The sequence below is a fragment of the Lynx rufus genome, unplaced genomic scaffold (genome assembly GCF_022079265.1).
Source record: "Lynx rufus isolate CCGP_SWC_20201006 ecotype Redwood Valley unplaced genomic scaffold, mLynRuf1.p SCAF_14, whole genome shotgun sequence".
NCBI lineage: Eukaryota > Metazoa > Chordata > Mammalia > Carnivora > Felidae > Lynx > Lynx rufus.
The window spans coordinates 15,936,040-15,956,384 of record NW_025814828.1 but is presented as its reverse complement, the minus strand read 5'-3'; the positions used below and the strand labels follow the sequence as shown (position 1 = coordinate 15,956,384).

Here is a 20,345-nt window from a genome sequence, read left to right as displayed (position 1 = left end):
CAGAAAGACAGTAAATTAGTGGTTGCTAGGGACTGAGGGAATGGGGAAGGGGAATGAATGCTTAATGGGTACAGGGTTTGTTTTGGGGGTAATGTTCTGGAATTTAACTGTAGTTATAATTGCACAACTTGTGAATATACTAAATACCACTAAATTGTGAACTTTTTAAAGGATAATTTTGTGGTACATGAATTATCTCTTAAATGGAAAAAATGCCTGAGAAGTAGGAAGGTCTCCCTTTTGAGAACAAGGAATGTGTCAGGAAGTCCTCAAGACCACTTGAAGGGTCAGTGATTCTCTAGGAGTACTCCCAACTATGATTTATAACAGTGCAAGGCTACAGAACAAAATCAGCAAAAGGAAAAGGCCATAGGATGAAGTCTGGGAAAGACCAGGAACAAGCTTCCAGAGTCCTCTTCCACTGGAGCCACATAGGGCACATTCCTCCGCAATGAGTTGTGACATGTATGAAGTGTTACCTACAAGGAAGCTCACTAGAGACTCACTGCCCGGAGTTTTTATTGGAGGATGGTCACATAGCTACCCCCTGCCTGGTACATACCCAAATTCCAGACTGTCAGAAGGAAAGCAAGTGTTCAGGATAAATCATGCTATTTGTACAAACAGCTTTGGCACAGTGAGCTAGTTACTCTTACCAGTTAATGGTGGGAACCCTCCCGAAATCCAGATTCCCTGATGCCCGGGCCAACCTTGTAAGCCAGCCTTTCCAATGACAGCAGTCAGACCTGCTATGTATTTCTTTTCTGCACAGTCTATCCCCTTGGTCCTTGTTGAAGGCACCATTACAGCAGAATTGTCATCAGCAGGATTCTATACAGCAGGCTGAGGCCAATCTATGGTATTGACCTCACTTACGCCCTTTAGAGGTTCTGAACTTAGCCAGTTAAAATACAGACCATTAGCCATAAAGGTCTGTCTTACAAAGCCAGGTAACTTCCTCCCTAAGTTTCTCTATGAACCTTTTTTCTTTTTTTTAACCTGGCCCAAGGCATCAGTTCAGGTCCAGCCCAGCCTGGCCATGACCAGTAAGGCGAAGCTGTCCCAGAGTCTTTCAGGGCTGAGGCAGTATCACAGTAAGAACTTAAGAAATATAATCCCTGAGGGCACACATGTCCCCTGGAGACAGTTTACAGTGTTGGGGAGCCCCCAGCAGGACATACATTGGTTGGCCACCACAGGGCAACCTGTCCCCTTTGTGTCTTTCCCACCAAGGGTCTTCCCGCCCCAGGGTTCTTAATCTGGCCCAAGGAATTCAGTTGGGTCCTTGTTTTCAGAGGGACTGCCTGAGGTGGCCAGTTCTTTTTACTTTTTCATTTTTTTTTTCATTTTTATTTATTTTTGAGGAGGGGAGGGAGAGAGAGAGAGAGACAGAGCATGAGCTGGGGAGGGGCAGAGAGAGAGGGAGACACAGAATCTGAAGCAGGCTCCAGGCTCTGAGCTGTCAGTGCAGAGCATGACACAGGGCCTGAACTCATGGAGTGTGAGATCATGACCTGAGCTGAAGTCAGATGCTTAACCGACTGAGCTACCCAGGCGCCCCAGTGAGGTGGCCAGTTCTAAACAGTTCTGTCAACAACACAAGTTCGTTGCCTGCTGAGTGCGGACAGCATGTGGAGGTGTTCTTTAGGGACTTTGCAGGAACTGGCCCACCCTGTGGTTCACGGTCCCACTGTCACATGCAACTTGGGCTCAGCAGTCCACTTGCAATGTGAAGCACTCACAGCAGCTGGCACAGGCAGCATGATTTTTCCTCCAGAAGAAGGGAGAGTTCTGAGGAACAGTTCTGGAAAATAGAAATCACAAATGTCCTTCCCCTCCCTGGCACCATTCCAGGTGCTAGGTTTTGTTGTTGTTGTTTTTATTGTTACCAGCGTGCCCCATTCAGTAATTGAAACTTTACATTTTCTCAGTCATCATCTATTTTTAAAATGACCTTTCATAAGGAAAGGTTGAATGTCAGAAGGACAAGAGCATTTTTACAAAAAATTTTAACTTAACCAGAAAGACACTCATGTTCAGGAACAAAATCCTGAATTTTCAAAAAAAAATTTCAAGATAGGTTTGCATCAACTGCCATCTCTGTAATCTTATTAATTTATGCAATGAATAGCCTAGAAAAAAGCAATCCCTCCTTGGGAACAGGTGCATTTAACAAATTGCCTTCGTCAAGTGTGCGTAGCAGGAGAAAGGGAAGGGAGGGAAGTAGAGTCAGATTCCCAGTCCATTGTTACAAACTTTCATCCCAGAAAGTCAAATACCAAAAATCTTGTCAGCAGGTGTTGAGTCTAATCATCAGGGCTGGGTGAAGGGGTCATACTCCCTGTGAGTACTCTGTCCCAGCTCACAGCTGTGGCAGGAATCACAAGTTAGGAATATAATTAGGCTCTGCATCAGAAATTAAGAGCTGACCAGCAGTCCCATGTCAGATGGTCCCATCAGAAAACAAGCTCTTTCCCGTGAGCATTTGTCTATGATGCAGATGGTGCAGCCAGTGTCCGTGATACTTTCACAGGTTAAGCCCTATGGAGGGGTGTTCTGTATCTGTAATAGTCCCGGCTTGATTTTTAAAACTCCATATGTATCTCTCTGTCTGGAGATTGCTCTCTTGTCATGTCTCCCTTTTTCCAGAGGCTCCATTATACAAAAGTCAGCACAAAAATAATCAGGTAGGAAGGTTTGTTCTGGTTCCAGTACTTAGAGTTTTAATTTCCAGCCAAACCACTGATGGCAAAGAACAAGGAGGTTGTGCCTCACTCCCGCTTGAGGGAGAAAACAAAAACCAAAGGCATCACCTGGGTTGTATTTTTCCCCTTACTTCCCCTTACTTTAGCCAGTGTGGCGAAAAGCAGCCAGGGGATCCAGCAAGCCAGCTCTTGGAGTTGGATGGGTTATCTTCAAATAGCATAGGTATTTCACCTCTTGCAACACACAACAGCTTGGCTTCTGTGTGATATGGTAGCTGACTCCATAGCCACCAGGCATCAGAAGGTCACCATCCTCCATCCCTTCAGCCTTTGTTTTTCAAACACCACTTTTACCATATGTCAGTGAATCAGGGTCAAGCTCACAGTTCCTGCTTCTCGCATCAATTGTATCAGTGTCTCCAAGACCAGCCCCAGGTTTTGTGATTGCTAGGACTCGGCATATGGTGGCACTCACAGCCGTGATGTGTTATAATGGAAGGCTGCACAGCACATCAGCAGAAGGAACTGGCACACAGGCAAAGTCCAGAGGACACCAGGTGCAAGTTTCCAAGAGTCCTCTCCCAGTGGAGTCACACGGGATGTGCTTAATTCCTCCAGCGACGAGCTGTGATAACACATGTGAAATGTTGCCGACCAGGAAAGTTCGTTAGAGACTCGGTGCCCAGGGTTTTCATTGAGGGCTGGTCACATAGGCACCCTCTGTCAATTATATACCCGAATTCCACAATAAGTCATGTTGTTTGTACAAATAGCAGAGGCACAGTGAGCTACTGGTCAGTTAGAGGGTAAGAGCCCTTCTGAAATCTAAGTTCCCAGGTGTTGATCAGGGGCCAATCTTGTAAGTAGGCCTCTCCAAAGACAGTAGTCAGGCCTGCTGTGTTAACTCTTGAACTGCACAAGGAAATTGATGTTTAGAGAGGTTAAGTAATTTGCCCAAAGTGATCTAGCTGTTTGGTGACAATGCTAGTTCTGTCTGGTTCCAAAGCCCAGACTTTGAACTCATGAAATTAACTGGGCTCTTGAGCATTGAGTATGGGAGTCTTTCAAGATAGCGTCTATTCTGCATATATACTAGAAAAAGTTTGGTGATATTTGGAGAATGTGCATTGCCCATGTCACATTTTAACAGAAATGTGTTCTTCCCAATTCTCTGCTCCCCCTACTTTTTCCATCTGTGCTCCCTGTCTCTTTGTGATATTTTAACTCTCTAGTATCCCATGCCTATCCTCGTGTAGCTCCTGCTGGCCCTCTTAAATCTTCTTACAAGTCTTCTCCCACTCGGAGTGCTGAGAGGAAGAAGACTACATCTACATCTGGCACAGGAGATTCTGGGAAAGGAGCCCCTGCAGGAGCGGAGGCCTCTCCGGTAGGTTGAAACCCACTCACTCACCTCAGGACTGGTTTATCTAACAGTGTGATTATTCCCTGTGCTTAACCTGGGGTCTCTGTTTCCATCAATCTCCAGAGACTGCTCAAGTGGTGAATTTGGTTTAAAATTTCATCCATCCTTGGAAAACCATTTAACTTTTTGCATCTTCCTAAATCTTAGTGCCTTGGAACAACTTCGTAAAGACCTTGTCCTTATTATAGCCTGCCCTCCGGAGGACAGGAGTCAAAAAGAATGCTCTGAGTGTCCTCTCTCTGCTTTTAAGAATGTCTGATTCTGGGCCAGTCTTGCCTCTGCGGGCGACTAGAACTAAGGTTCTAGGTCAGCCTTCAATCCATAACAGTGGCCTTCAAACATTTTTGACATAATACTGATACCATCAGTAAAACAAATGTTGAACAGGTACTCCCAATTATGTATATTTATTTAGAAATTATACATACCATACTACTTTTTTTAGTTATCAGTTGTGCATAACAAATCACTCCAAATCTTAGCTGCTTAAAACAAATGTTTATTACTGCACTGGTTCTTTGGGTCAAAAATTGAGGATGGCTTAGCTGGGTAATTCTGGTTCAGGGTCTCTCATGAGGGTTTGGTCAGGATGATGGCCAGAGCTGTAGTCATCTGAAAGCTTGGCTGGGGCTCTTACAGAATGGCTCATTCACATGGCTGCTGGTTTCAGTTCCCTATTGTGTGTACCTCTTCATAGAGCTGCTTGAGTGTCCAAATGACATGGCAGCTGCCTTCCTCTAGAGCAGGAAATCTGAGACAGAGACAGAGACAGAGACCGAGCGCATGCTCTGTGTGTGTGTGTGTGTGTGTGCACGCACAAGGGAAAAGCTGTAGCACCTTTTATGCACTAATCTCACCTGTTACATACCATTGTTTTGCCATATGCTGTTCATTAAAAACAGGTCGCTGAGACCAACCCACACTCACTCAAGGAGCATCAAACGACACGTGGACTTGTCTTAAAAATGCCACATTACTGTACTATTGGGCATTTTTTATAATACATGTATTTTTAAGATTTTTTAAAGATTATTTATTTTGAGAGAGAAAGAGATAATGAGTGGGGGACAGACAGAGAGAAAGGGTGAGAGAGAGAATCCCAAGCAGGCTCCGCTCTCCAAGCTGAGCTCAGTGTGGGGCTCATTCTCAGCAACTGTGAGCTCCTGACCTGAGCCGACATCAAGAGTTGGATGCTCAACCAAATGAGCCACCCCGGCGCCCCACCATTTGTATTTTTAGAATCCACTGTGACCCTGAGGTTCTTACATGAGAAGTAAGTGTGTTAGACCCTTGGGTTTTACTAAAAAGTCAATTACTGTGGAAGGGGGTTAACGTGTGTGGGAGCGGGAGGGCCAAATGAGGATTTGTTGTGGAGAAGTGCAATGAGGAGAGAAGGGAACCACCCTTGTGGAGCCCCCGCTACATGCCAGGCACGGAGGCCGTGCCTACTGCCTCTTGCTGACCAGAGACCATGGAGAAGACATAGAGGGACAAGTCTGTGGGGTTGCAGTCACCAGGTACACTGTTAAGAGTCCACAGCTCACTGTCCTGGGTGTTAAAAACCACATTTATTTCCACCTGTAGTTTTTTTGAGTGATTATATATTTTTGTACTCTTCCCAGTTTTTTTCTTTTAAAAATGTTTTAAATTCCAGTCCAGACATATAGTGTTATATTAGTTTAACGTGTGTAATATAATGACTCTACAGTTCTCTACCTTACTCAGTGCTCATCACAGTAAGTATACACTTACTCCCCTTCACCTCTTTGGCCTATCTCCTCCCCTCTCCAGCAACCACTAGTTTGTTCTCTGTATTTGAGAGTCTGTTTTTTGGTTTATCTCTTTTTTTCTTTCTTCATTTGTTTTCTTTCTTAAATTCCACGTATGAGTATTTGTCTTTCTCTGACTGACTTATTTCACTTAGCAAAATACCCTGTAGATCGGTCCATGTTGTTGCATATGGCAAGATTTCATTCTCTTTTATGGCTAATACTCCATTATATATATATATATATATATATATATATATATATATATGCCACATATTCTTTTTTTTTTTTTTTTTGGACATTTATGCCACATACTCCATTCATCTGTCTGTGGGCATTTGGGCTGCTTCTATAATTTGGCTGTTGTAAAACTGCAATAAACCTAGGGATGCATATATCTTTTTTTTTAAGTTTATTTATTTTGAGACAGGATGAGTGTTTGCGAGCGGGGGAAGGGCAGGGAGGGAGAGCGAGAGAGAGAGAGAGAGAGAGTGACAGAGAGAGAGAGAGAGCAGGAGAAAGAGAGAAAGAGAATCTCAAGCAGGCTCTGCACTGACAGCACGGACCCCATCGTAGGGCTCAAGCTCACGAACTGCAAGATATGACCTGAGCCAAAGTTGGACACTTAAATGACTGAGCCACCCAGGCACCCCTGGTACATATATATATTTTTTGAGTTAGTGTTTTCGTATTCTTTAGGTAAATACTCATTAGAGGAATTACTGGATTTTTGATTTTTTGAGGAACCTCCATACTGTTTTCCATAGTGGCTGCACCAGTTTGTATTCCTGCCGACAGCACATAAGGATTCCTTTCTCTCCACATCCTTGTGAACACCTGTTGTTTCTTTTGTTTTTGATTTTAGCCATTCTGATGGGTATGAGGTGATAGCTCATGATGGTTTTGATTTGCATTTTCCTGATGATGAGTGATCGAGTTTCTTTCTTTTTTTTTTTTTTGGTTTATTTCTTTATTTTGAGGTGGGGGAGGGGCAGAGAGAGAGGGAAAGAGAATCTTAAGCTGTCAGTGCAGAGCCTGACTTAGGGCTCTATCCCACGAACTGTGAGATCATGACCTGAGCTGAGCTGAAGACTCGGATGCTTAGCTGACTGAGCCATGCAGCCTCCCTGAGTAATCCAGTTTCTGTATGTCCAGAATCATCGCATGGTTATGTTGTCAGCTTTTTGCAAGAGAACAAAGAATAGAAAGTCTTTGCATTTTGGGGCGGAAGTGGTTTTTTTTTTTTTTTTATTGGATGACCTCACTATGATGATCTCATGGTGCTTCCCTGCAGATATGCCCATTGTGGGAAGCACTGTAGCTTCATGTAGATCTTTCTGAAAGAAAGCTATGTATCACTTTTATCTGAGGTGTTTATAGAAATTGTAGAAGTATTGCCAGTTATGGGCCATGGCTGACCTATTCTATGTGCCCTTCAGACAGAGAAGATGAAGAGAGGCCCTCGAACAACAGCTTCCGTTCCCAGCGTGGGCCTCGGGTCTCCTCTGAGAAGATGTGAGTTTCCAGGAAGCATTTCTAAGCGGTCATCCTCTCCAGTGACATCCAAGTAAGCATCTTTCTGCTTTGCCACAGTCAGACCATTAAGGCAGTTTGGTGGGGCTCTGTACGGTGCAGCATATGCTTCCTGCTGCCACGTGAGTCGTGGCCAGTCCAAGAGGCAAGCAGGAGGAATGCTGGACCTTGAGTTATATCATTTACTGTCTGTGTATCTTTGGGATAAGTGATGGGCTCTTCAGGGGCTTGTTGCCTGCTAAGTATGAGATTCTGATTTACTGAGATGAATCATTCAGAATTTTCTCCTTTGGTCCATCAGTTCCATTCTGCTTTTCTGACACTCTCTTACACCTGCATCTAGAGTGATTACAGTGTGCTTGGGTGCTCAACTTCATGTGTTTGTGCACTCACTCTCTCCTTCCCTCATCTGTGTCTTCAACAGAGAGGCAATAATAACTTGTCAGCCACCATCAGCAGTATGTTGTTTGTTGTTTTTTTTTTTAAATGAAGCCATTATGTATTTTTTTTGTTAAGAATTAGATGAACTCACCAATGCAACTGTGTAACTGAAAAACAAATTCACACTGTAACCACTCTTAAGTCATTAAAATACTTTTCTTACAGTAACCAACAAGAATGACTCAGGGAATAACTCAGTCCAGTAGAATGGAAACATCTTCAGTTGTCCTTATTGAGAGAGAAAGAAAGAGAACTATGATTTTAATTTTAATTTGGGAAAATGGGAAACTCTTTATATAGAGAGAATCATGTGACACTTGTTTAGTACATCAATTTTTTTCAAAGAACATAGGATAAAACAAATTTAATGAATGGGAATTTGTTTAAAATATTTCAGAGTGACGTCAGTTCATATTTCTAATTTGTTGCTTTCTAACAGAGACTTTTTCTCTATTATTATTTTGTTCAGAGAACACTATGGTTTTTATAGACTGTTATTGATATATCTTTCTTCTATAATTAAAATCCTTACGTAAGGTATTGCTGAGTTAATAGTATCAAGTTTTTGTTTTGTTTTAAGTCCATTGCATTCTTTCTGTGCTCATATTGCCTGTTTTTGGTTGTGATGTTACTCTCTTGCAAACCCCATTCACATGTCACTACTCTGGTGTTAGTGTGGGACATTAACAGAGAGAAAAGCCTGTTCATATGGGGGTTTTCCAGATTACACCCCTGTCTTTCCTGGATATTGAATCATGGTCCCTGCGTGGAGAGTAGCTGGCAAGTTTCATCATCATCATCATTGTAAATTTCACTAAAGTAAACTAAGGGGATTGTTGCCCTCTGTAGAGATGAGAATTCAGTTTTTGGAAGCAAGTTACCAGTGGGCTCTGTGCTCTCTTTGATGTTGAAAATCTTGATTGTGTGTTTCAGGAACTATTTTATATTTTTTAATTGAGATATAATTGATAGATAACGTTATATTTGTTTCAGGTGGACGAAATAATGATTTGATACATGTATACATTATGAAGTGATGACCATAAGTCTAGTTATCATCCATCACCATACATAGATATAAATGTTTTTTCTTTTTTTTTTGCGAGGGCTTTTAAGATTTATTCTCTTAGCAACTCTCAAATATGCACTATTTGAATATACAGTATTAACTGTAGTCACCCTCCTGTACATTGCGTTCCCATGGCTTAGTGATTTTATAACTGGTAGTTAGTGCCTTTTGACCCCCTTCACCCATTTCATCCACTCCCCCACCCTCCTCTCCCCTCTGGCAACCACCAGTCTGTTTTCTGGATCTGTGAGCTTGGTTTTGTTTGGTTTGGTTATTTTTTAGATTCCACATGCAAGTGAGATAGTACAGTGTTTGTCTTTGTCTGATTTATTTCACTTAGCATAATAACCTCAAGGTCTATCCATGTTGTTGCAAGTGGAAAGATTCCATTTTTTTAATGGCTGAATAGTATTCTGTTATATATATATATGTGTGTGTGTGTGTGTGTGTGTGTGTGTGTGTGTGTGTGTGTATGGAACTATTTTATATTTTAAAGGACATATCATCTGAATTTTATGAAAAGCTCACTTTGACCAAAGAGACTTAAAATCCCAGACTTTTTTTTAATGCAGTTCAATTTAAAGAAATGTTAAAAAACTTCCCCTCTGTGTAGAACAGCAATGGGTACCTAGTCGGTGCTTTATAAATATTTGTGGAATGAATGAATGCAAGTCCCTGTGCCGTATGTTTTGGAGAACCTCCAAATAAGTGAGAAAAGTCTCCACTAGAATAGGCTGCAAGTGAGGTGGGGGAGAGTTGGGGATGCAGGTGAGGACACTTGCAGGCCTAGTCCGGAGAGAGACTTGTCCAACTTAAACTGCTCATCCCTCAGAACTCAGCTCGGCTGTCATCCTTTCCAGAACCAGCCAAAGCTGAATTTACCCCTTTCTCCATGCTCACAGAGCCTCATGTACATACCCCTATTATTCCTTCCTTCCTTCATCGTATGCCTACAGAGTGTGTCCTCTCTGTCCAGTGTTCTCAGCCCTTGTGAAGCTTACCTAACAGTGAAAGGCAAATACATCAGGTGGTGAGAAGTTCCACGAAGAAAAATAAAACCAGGTCAGATGATAGAGTGGTAGAGGGGAGTAGTAGCTGGCTGGATATGGTGGTCAGGGAAGACTTCTCTGAGAAGGTGACATTTGAACAGAGCCCTGCATGAAGTAAGGGAGCAGGCCTTCTTGCACTGTATCATCTCCTGCTAGACTGCCACGAGGGTGAGGCCCAATGGGATTTATTGTTGCAGTGTAGGTGCTCAGGATGTGTCTGTGCGATGGAAGCTAGAAGGGCACTAGAGTCTGGAGGCTGAGAGCAGATTGGCTGGTGGGTATGGGTGTTGCTAGGACTGTTCTTGCCCAAGGACTCAGGCCCTTTGCCTCCCCTTTTCTTGTGAGCCAACCATGAGTTTTTTTCTCTCACTGATCATTCCCTTAAACGTTCTCCTCTCTGGGCTATGTATTTCATCTGGGGAATTTTTAAAGGATGAGGGATACCTGCTCCTACACTGTACTGCAGCATATTCCTGCTGCTTCAGCAAAGAAGAAGTAATAGAATGACCTTGTTTTCCAGAGCCCTGTACATGTCATCTCTAGTGCAAGCAGGAAAAATAGTAAACTCTAACACAGCTGGACTTCTTGTGTACTGTCAAAACTACCTGAATCATTAGCTCCTTAAGAAGTTCCCTGAGGTGGGAATGCAAGCTGGTGCAGCCACTCCGGAAAACAGTATGGAGGTTCCTCAAAAAACTAAAAAAAGAACTACCCTACGACCCAGCAATTGCACTACTAGGTATTTATCCAAGGGATACAGGAATGCTGTCTTAAAGGGGCACATGCACCACAATGTTTATCGCAGCACTTTCAACAATAGCCAAATTATAGAAAAAGCCTAAATGTCCATCGATGGATGAATGGATAAAGAAGATGTGGTATATACATACATATATATATATATATATATATATATATATATATATAATGGAGTATTTCTCAGCAATCAAAAAGAATGAAATCTTGCCATTTGCAACTACGTGGATGGAACTGGAGGATATTATGCTAAGTGAAATGAGAGAAAGACAAAAATCATATGACTTCACTCATATGAGACTTTAAGAGACAAAACAGATGAACATAAGGGAAGGGAAACAAAAATAATATAAAAACAGGGAGGGGGACACAACAGAAGAGACTCATAAATATGTCTCCATAGCAAACTGAGGGTTGCTAGAGGGGTTATGGGAGGGGGGATGGGATAAATGGGTAAGGGGCACTAAGGAATCTACTCCTGAAATCATTGTTGCACTATATGCTAACTAACTTGGATGTCAATTTAAAAAAATAAGAAATAAAACAAGTTAATTTAAAAAAAAAAGGAAGTTCCCTGGGGACAGGAGTTTGCTCCAGTACCTCTAAATCAGAATTACCAAGTTGAGAGGTCTAAGGAGAAGCAAAAATTTCTTGGTTTTTAAGACACTCAAAGAGATAATTTCTCCCCAGGTGAAAATTAATGGCTGAACCACACTGGGTATGGACTAGGTCTGAGAAATGTGGGAAGTCAGGTAGACTGTAAATAAGTTCTTGAAAATCCAGCCAGACTCCACAACAGTGGAAAAGAATGGATCCTAGTTGCCCACAACCAATGGATAGATCTCAGGAACATAGTGTTGAGCAGCAAAAGGAATTGTAGAAGAATGTCAGCAGTATGACATTTATATTGAGGTCCCACATGTGCAAAACTAGCCAGCTTGTTTTCATGAATATAAATGTGCTAAAATGATTTTTAGAAAAAGAAAATGGCAGATATAAAATGCAAAGTAATGATGGCCTCTGAGTGGGGTGTGAGGGAGGAGGTCAAGAAAGGGCACACGGGAAATTCTAGCATATTTATAGTGTCTTTCTTTGGAACTAGTTGTTAGGTGTATGGGTATTTGTTATCTCATTCTTCATACCTTCAGATTTTATGAATATTTTTTGTACGCTCGATATTGGAAAAGAATGCTTGATTCTTAAAATGATGTCACACACAAAATAAATTCCAGTCAGAGTGGCATTTTCAACCTTCCTTCTCTCTGTGCAGACCAAGTGTGTGTGATCTTTAAAGAATACTGGAAGGAATGTGGCTTTGAATGGTGGTTTAGTTAGTTCCTTTGAACCCCCAACCAGAAACTCAGACAGGTCATGTGATAAATGCCTCTGACAGGACATTGTTCTACTCCAGGATCTCAGATAAATTAAGCCACTGTTCCATGGCTGTGCATATTAATGGCATTGCTCTTTTAAGCGCTCAAGTTTATTTCCATTGTTTGCATTGTTGGGTACTTGTATGGGTTTTAGAAAACTAGCTTCAGCAACACTCTCAAAGATGTGGATGGAGCATAGCTTCCTTCTTGTAACCTAGAGAGAGGAAATCAATGTGGCCAAGTGCGTTCACCCAGCCCGTCCCTGCCTCTGAGTGTTGGCACCGCCTGTACTCACAAATTCTTCAGTGTGAAATGTTCTCTAATGGTTTCAGGTTGTTAGAAATATGTTCTGAGTCACCTTGGTCATTACACTGGGGAATGTTTCAGTTATCTATTGCTGATGTAGCAACCCAACCCCCCAAATTTAGTAGCATAAAACAACCATTTGTTATTAATTCTCATAGCTCTGTGACTTTGGCTTACCAGAGGGTCTCTCTTGGGGTCTTTTGTGTGTTTTTTCTGTAGGTTGGCTTGGGTTCACCTGGTGGTTTTCACCTGTGGTCTTCCATCATAGATTCATTGTCACCTGGGGCTGCAGTTACCTAGGGCTTGACTGAGCTGGAGGTCTGAGATAGCCCATTCACCTGACTGGCAGTTGATGCTGGCTATTGGCTGGAGCTCAGTGGGGGCTGACAACCAGAAAAGAGTGCCTGCACATAGCCTCTCCGTATGACTTAGGCATCTCACAGCATGCAGTTGAGTTCCAAGAGGGAGGGAGTGTTCCCAAGAGTGAGTGTCTCCCAAGGACAGGAAGTGAAAGCTGTCAGGCCATTTAAGTACTGGGCCCTGAATTGGCACAGCATTCCTTCTCTGCTCTGTTTTATTGGTCACAGCAGTCAGGCCAACCTAGAATCAGTGGGATGGGGGAAGAAACTCCAAAGATCATGTTGAGTCGGGAGAGAGATTTTTGTGACCGTCTCGAGAAAATACAGTCTGCCAAAGATAATCACTTTGAGATCTCATGCCTGAGATCAATTTTGTATCAGGAACCTAGGTTAACTTCACTTTATCACGGATTTTGAGAAACAAAGTAGATTTTGTGTGTCCACATGAGTGAAAAATTAAGACCAGATTGTCAGCATGGCCCCAAATAAGTACCTCCCACTCAGAATCATGGGCTCATGGAAGATTCCTGGAGCCAGCCTATTCCTTCAATGGTTGAAGATGTTTAATCAGTCATTACTGGGCATCATTGTATACATCTGCATATATGGCGTGGTTACTCCTGCCTACAGATGAGTGTCTACTGTGGATCGGGGCTCCTGCCTTGACAGTTTACCAGTTGTTTTTGCCACCACCATTGTTCTCAAATAAGTTTTTACATTCTTATCTGCAATTTTTCTTGAAAAGGATAATCACAAATGTTAACTTATGCTCCTTCCTCATAGCCATACTTATACATTTATCCAGTCTATAATCCTGTACTTTTTCAGTTTTACTAGAGGATAATTTGAGTTTAGATCAGTTTTTAAAAGCTTATTTATTTTTTATTTAAAAAGTGTTGTTTTTTTTTTTTTTTTTATTTTGAGAGAGAGAGAGCAGGAGAAGGGCAGAGAATGAGGGAGAGGGAATCCCAATCAGGCTCTGTGCTGCCAGTGCAGAGCCCGGTGCAGGGCTCAAAACTTATGAACTGTAAAATCATGACCTGAACCCAAACCAAGAGTCAGATGCTCAACTGACTGAGCCACCCAGGTGCCCCACCTTTTTATTTTTAAATCCTCTCAGCCCTACAGAAGAATTGCAAGACTAGAACAGAGAATTCCTGTATGCCTTTCATCCTATTAATGTTTAGCCATATTTGCTTTATCATTCCCATCCCCCAACTCACTCACGTTCACTCTCTCTAGACACACACACACACACTGATTTTTTTCCCCCAGAACATTTGAGAGTAAGTTGAAGACATCATGACCCTTTACCCCCAGGAATGAAGAGGTTCTTTTGTGTAACCACAGTACAATTATAAAAATCAGAAAATTTAATTTTGACATGTTATTGTTACTTAATTTACAGTCTATATGCAACTTTTGCTAGTTGTCCCAGCGAGATCGCTTATAACACTTTTTCCCCAGTCCGGGATCCAACACTGGCTCCCACACTGCATTTAGTTGTTTTGTCTCCTTAGTCTCCTTTAACTTTGAACAGCTCTTCAGCCTTTCTTCTCCATGACCATGACATTTTTATTTTTATTTTTATTTTTTTAGTAAAATGGGTGATGGGCATTAAGGAGGGCACTTGTTGGAATGAGCACTGGGTATAATATGTAAGTGATGAATCACTGGGTTCTACTCCTGAAACCAATACTACACTGTATGTTAACTAACTTGAATTTAAATTTTAAAAAATTTCAAATCAGGTTCAAGTTGTATTAATCAGGTCAGGTGATCACAATATTGTGTGGCCTTCAGTCTGGCTTTTACTAAGAGAAGATGTTTTCCTGGGCACTCAGAGTTGGCATTTTAGCATGAGAGCGTCATTGGAAAACTGGCCTGTATCTTACCTAATCCGCATACCACTTGAGGATTTTTCAGCTGAAGGCCAAGTACAGTGTTGATTTAATCATAGTTTTCCCTTACCACCAGGATCTGATCAGATAACTCTTTAAGCCTGTGGTAATAAATGGGCCTTTAATATTATGTTGAATGGCTGTTTTTCTTGCTGTTTTCATAGATCAAAAACACTTGAATATTGGCAGTTTCATATGGTTCAATCTGCTACAGGATCAAGAATGACAATTTATAATTTATATACAGATTACTGTATGTTCTTCATAAAGGAACTCTGCAAATGCTACCTCCTTGAGCAAACATCTGAGTAAACCCAGCTTCTGAAGCTCCTTCAACAGACATAAGATAGGCTCCTGCATTTTTTAAAATGTTTTTTTAATGTTTATTTATTTTTGAGAGAGAGAGAGAGACCAAAGCAAGAGGAGGGGAGGGGCAGAGAGAGAGGGAGACACAGAATCTGAAGCAGGCTCCAGGGTCCGAGCTGTGAGCACAGAGCCCAGTGCAGGGCTTGTACTCATGAACCACGAGATCATGACCTGAGCTGAAGTCGGACACTTAACTGACTGAGCCACCCAGTCTCCCCCATAGGCTCCTGCATTTTAACAAAGTGTTATTTCCCTGAGTGACAATAGGCTTGTCCTCAGCTTTCACATCTTTCCAATAACAGGAGAGATTCTTTTAAACCTTGATAACCTCAAAAGAAAGACACCTCCTCTCCCCACCTTTTGTCTGAGTTTGTTCCTCAGCATTTAAAAAGGAACTGGTTATCAATCATATTTCATTAAAGGTGAATTTTTTTTTTTATACACTTGATCTTAGCCAAAAGGCTGAGAAGCGATGGGTGAATTTTTTTTATAAAAAGAACCTGGGGACTTTGAAGACATTATGTTGAGTGAAATAAGCCAAACACAAAAGGATACATATACTATATGATCCCACTTCTGTGATGTATCTGGAATAGTAAGATTCCTATGGACAGAAAACAGAAGGGTGGTTACTAGAGGCTGAGGGACGCAGGCATAGGGAGTTAGTGTTTAATGGGTATGTGGTTTTGGGGATGGCTGGTGGTGATAGTTGGTTGTATCACTTTGTGAGTGTATTTAATGACACTGAGCTGTACACTTAAAAATGGCTAAGATGGTAAATTTTGTTACATGTTTTTTGCCACAATTAAAAAAAAAAGAGCCAGCTCATCCATTGCCATATGCTGAAGCCAGATCCAACCCTAGTATTCAACTGAAAAGTGGTATGACAATGCCTCACATTTTATCCTTACATTGTCAGTCAGACTTAAATGAGGTCACGACATGGCATTACCAGCTGGGCTTCCTAAAATCGTGTCCCTTCCACCAGGGATACCTTGTAGATTCCATATGTTCCTGTTACAGTGTGTTGGTACTTTGAGGACTTTTGAGTGTGTGCTAAGCCTTCCATTTGTTCTTCTTGAAGGATGAAATTGTTCAGCTTTTTGGAACCAAGTATCTTATGAACAGAGGGAGGGTTCTCTGGTCAGGCCCAGTAGTCATCGTCTGGGCATGTTTTTGGTTTTCCAGGACAACTTCAAAAGCATATCCACAGTCTCCAAAGAATGTGAAGCCACCATACCCAGGGTCTCCTGTGAAGTACCGCTCTCCCACCTTTCCCAGCCAGGAAACACCCAAGAGGAAAGCAGAGAAAGAGAAGAGCAATAAAGAAAGGGAGGGTGCCCTGGCCCAGCAGGCAGCTGGCCTGCATGGGGAGGAAGCCCCAGAGAAGCACGTGGTGGACAAGCATGTCACAGAGAAGCATTTGGCCACAGGAGGGAAGACCGAGGGCAGTGGAGGTAGGTCCTTCTTGTTGATGCTGCCCGCAGCTTGGCTTTTCCAAGCTAGTTCTCTCTCTGCCCGGATCCACATGGGAGTCTCATGTTTGAGAGAAGGAGGGAGGGAAGGAGATGTTTCCCTGGGACAACTTCATGACCTCATGCTCTTTCCTCAGACTTGCACATTGCCCTTGAGTCCTTCCCCTCGGTCTCCTATGGGTCCCCTGGAGGAGGGACTGACACTGGTCATGGCTTTGGAAGCTCATGGGGGTGTTGAGCTGCATCCAGCTAGCATCTGCACTCCCCACAGAGAAAGTCTTCCTTCAGTCCTTCAAGCTTCTGTGCTAGATGCAGTGAGTTCACCCAGAGTGGCACTGCTGTGGTGGCTCCTGTGGGTTGTGCCAGCCACCATGTCTCTCCTCCTCACCTTTCCACTACCCTCCACTGGGAGATGCATTCAGGGTCATAGCCGGCCCATTGCAACTTGTCAGTGGCTGATTGTGCTTGTCCCGGCAGCATTTCCCATGACCCATTGGGTTGGATTTTTTGTTTCCAAGTGGCAGCTTACTCATGTGAGTGCAATCACTGTTTCATTTCCCATGATCTTTTCCTCCGATGCAGCTTCAGGGAAGCCCACGGCAGGCACCACTGATGCAGGAGAGGCTGCAAAGATCCTGGCTGAAAAGAGACGACAAGCCCGGCTACAGAAAGAGCAGGAGGAGCAGGAACGGCTGGAGAAGGAAGAACAGGACAGGTATGGGGCTGTTCAGAGTTTCATTGCTATCTTCTGTAAAAGGCTGTGGGTAGAAGAGCACCTAGGTGGCTCAGTTGGTTGAGTATCTGACTCTTGATTTCACCTCAGGTCGGTGATCCCAGAGTCATGGGCTCGAGCCCTGTGTCAACACTGAGCATGGAGCCTGCTTGGGATTCTCCCTCTCCCTCTGTCCTTCTCCCCTGCTCATGCACACACACTCTCTCAGGCTCTCTTCCTCTCTCTCAAATAAAAAAAAAAGGCTGTGGTAGAAAGAGCAACTTACCTTTGTTTCTAGAGTTTGGGTATTGACAAAAGATTAACAGAAAATAGGTCTGCGTGGCAGGTATTCAGGAGACTGCTTCTTCTACTAGATGTAATTAACATTGATGGAACTTTGCTCTTTTAAGACTACCTGGAAACTCCTGCCTAGCTCCTGGATCTAAATGTTACCAATGGCTTCCCATTCTCCTCTTGGACTCTAGAACCAGCCAGACCTCATAGAACTATCAAGGGAGTTTGGACTTAGTTCATGAAATGAGGTTCTCCTTCAAGACAGAAGGTTCCAGATGGAGAGATCTTGATTCTGCTTTCCAAATCATGTTTTTTTCCTTAAACTGTCCTAACTTGCATCCCCAGGTGAGAAGGAGGAGGGTTGGAGCAGAGGCCGCTAGATGGGGTGGAAGCTGACATCATTATCCACAAGCAACAAAGTACAGGGACTCCAATCCTGGAGTATGACAGAAGACATCATGGCAGTGGTTCCTAAATTTTGGGGGGGTATCAAAACTGTACAGGGAAGGCAATGGAAACACACAGTCCTAGGCCCCATCCTGTTTCAGTAGCTCACCAAAGTGTGAGAACCACTGCATTGTTAGTACCAGGGCACTTGGTCAGAGTACAGACAGTTCTGCGTTTTCTGATCTTTGTGTTCAGAGAAAAATGCATGTTGGAAGACAAGGTAGATTTTATCATTAAATTGATAAGGAAGCTTTCAGGATAATCACAGAGTACAGTCCAGTGTGATTTAGAGAATTAGCTTTACAGGAAGCAAGCCATGCTGCACCACTTCAAGACTGGTACTCAATTCAGAGTGATAAATAATAGAATAACCTTCATCCTTAAGTGACCTTGGCAAATCTTTTGTGATCTTTAAATACAGGTTTGCTGATTTTTTTTAAGGGTGGGGGCTCGGTCTTAACTTGTCTTTTCTTCAGATTCTCTACTTCTGATGATTTTCCCACCTCCAGCCTTTTGGTCAACAGTGACAGATCTTTCTGTTGAGTGGTGTCTTTGGGCTGGTTTGAGTGGGCCATAAAATGTGTGAAGAGAGGTCACAGGAGGTAAAGATGAATCTCAGGACCTCAAATGACAGGCCTTGGTGATTGCAGGTTCTGAGCAGGAAGTAACGTTTTTGTGGCTGTATGCTTAGGAAGATGATGCTCTTTACTTACCAGCGATCATCCTCTCTCTCTCACATTTCCTGTACAGTCCAGCTCCTGAAAGAACTGATTGTACTTCCCGTCTGTATTTCCCCAACTCATGTTCAGACCTCATGCTCACCATTCCTCCTAATTGCCAGACTCCTAATCCATTTCTATGTTGACTTTGACCTTGTCAAGATTGCCCTTGCTTGTTTGGCCTCTCCTTCTCCATCTCCTCTGTCTGCCCCTTATCCCCTCACTTGTTGCCTGGGCTCCCAGCCCTCACTCCTTGGCCAGCTTCACCTGACAAGTCCTCCCTGAGCAACGGTCCTCCCTCTTGATCAGCCATTTTCCTCGGCTCACATTTCACACAGCAGTTTCATGTTGAGCATCTGGTGTGCTAAACCAACTGTGTCCTCATCTCCCTTCTACCCTCGTTTTCCCTTTGCCTCATTTACCATCTGTTTCTGAAGCTAATTTCATCTTGTTTTGTAAACCTTCAGTACTTCCTGGTACAAGGGAGGCTCTAACACATATACAGTGGTGACCTCTGAATCTGCGCCTATGGCCCAGTGTCTTGCTAGGCCTGCACTGTCCGCTACAATAGCCTCTAGTCCCATGTGGCTACCAAGATGCAAATTCACTAAAATGAAGTAAAATTCAGTTCTTCGGGTGTACTAGCCAGATTTTAAGTGCTCAATAGCTACATGGCTAGTAGCTACCATATTGGATAACAAATCTCTAGAACATCTCCCTCATCACAGAAAGTTCTCTTGGATAGCAGTGGTCTAGAGAACATCCCAAATGCCTTATGATTTCATTTGAGTATGTCCCATGTGCATCTCAAATTCATCATTAACATGTGCAGAGTAGACGTTATTGTTTTTTCCCATACTTCCTTTTCCTTTCATAAGCTCTGTACTCCCATTTCTCCAGGCACCAAAATCAGAAGTCTCAGCGCCAGCTCTCAACTCCTTCCTCCCCTTCCTCCTCGTTTTCAAATGTCAGGTTTTTGACCTTGTCAGAAGGTCACTTGTCAGGTCTCTCTGGGCTGCCTCTTTGGCATTTCTCTCCTCTCCCTTTCCCTCCAGCCATTCCTCTCCTCTGAGCTCTGGCGCCTCTTGTTTCTCATCTGGACTTTGTCTGTGGCATCCCAGCTGACCTCTCTGCTCAGAGCAGGAGTTTGTCCACTCTCTACACTGGGTCCCCAGTGACTGTTCTCAAATAAGTGTCATTGTCCTGCTCCCATCCTTTAGTAAACCAGCAATTCCCTGCCCACATAGGCCATCTAAACCCATCAGGAGGATGGTGCCCACCCTTCATGGCCATGACCTGCCACCACGTGTCCCTTTGCCTCCAGCAACCTGGGTACCAGCCTGCAGAGCTCCCTGACATGCCCCGATCATGTGGTGCCACACTTCTACATCTCTGCTTTTCCTTTGCTCCACGTGGACTCCTGCTTCTTCTCACCAGACACATCTTCCTTTCTGCAGACCTAGGTCAAGCCTTGCTCCCTCTCTGTAGCCTTTCTGGCCTGCACCTGGGAGAGAACTGAACTCACCTACTCTTTACCCTTCCTGAGCCCAGCCGTTCAGCTGACTAACATAGCCTTCTCTGTTCATAGGCATGCTTCCCCCTAGTATGCACCTTTAAAAGGCTGGGGTACAGTCTTTGGACCACTGGT

The 20,345-nt window shown here is 43.3% G+C and overlaps 1 protein-coding gene across 1 annotated transcript in view; it reads left to right on the top strand.

The window, feature by feature from the left end:
• MAP7D2 (MAP7 domain containing 2) overlaps positions 1-20,345 on the top strand; it is a 53,860-nt gene that overhangs the window by 15,383 nt on the left and 18,132 nt on the right. Inside the window, exons 5-8 of the mRNA XM_047076367.1 lie at positions 3,938-4,092; positions 7,337-7,464; positions 16,239-16,507; positions 17,108-17,240. Coding sequence (XP_046932323.1) covers positions 3,938-4,092; positions 7,337-7,464; positions 16,239-16,507; positions 17,108-17,240 — 685 coding nt within the window. The remainder of the gene's footprint in view (positions 1-3,937; positions 4,093-7,336; positions 7,465-16,238; positions 16,508-17,107; positions 17,241-20,345) is intronic.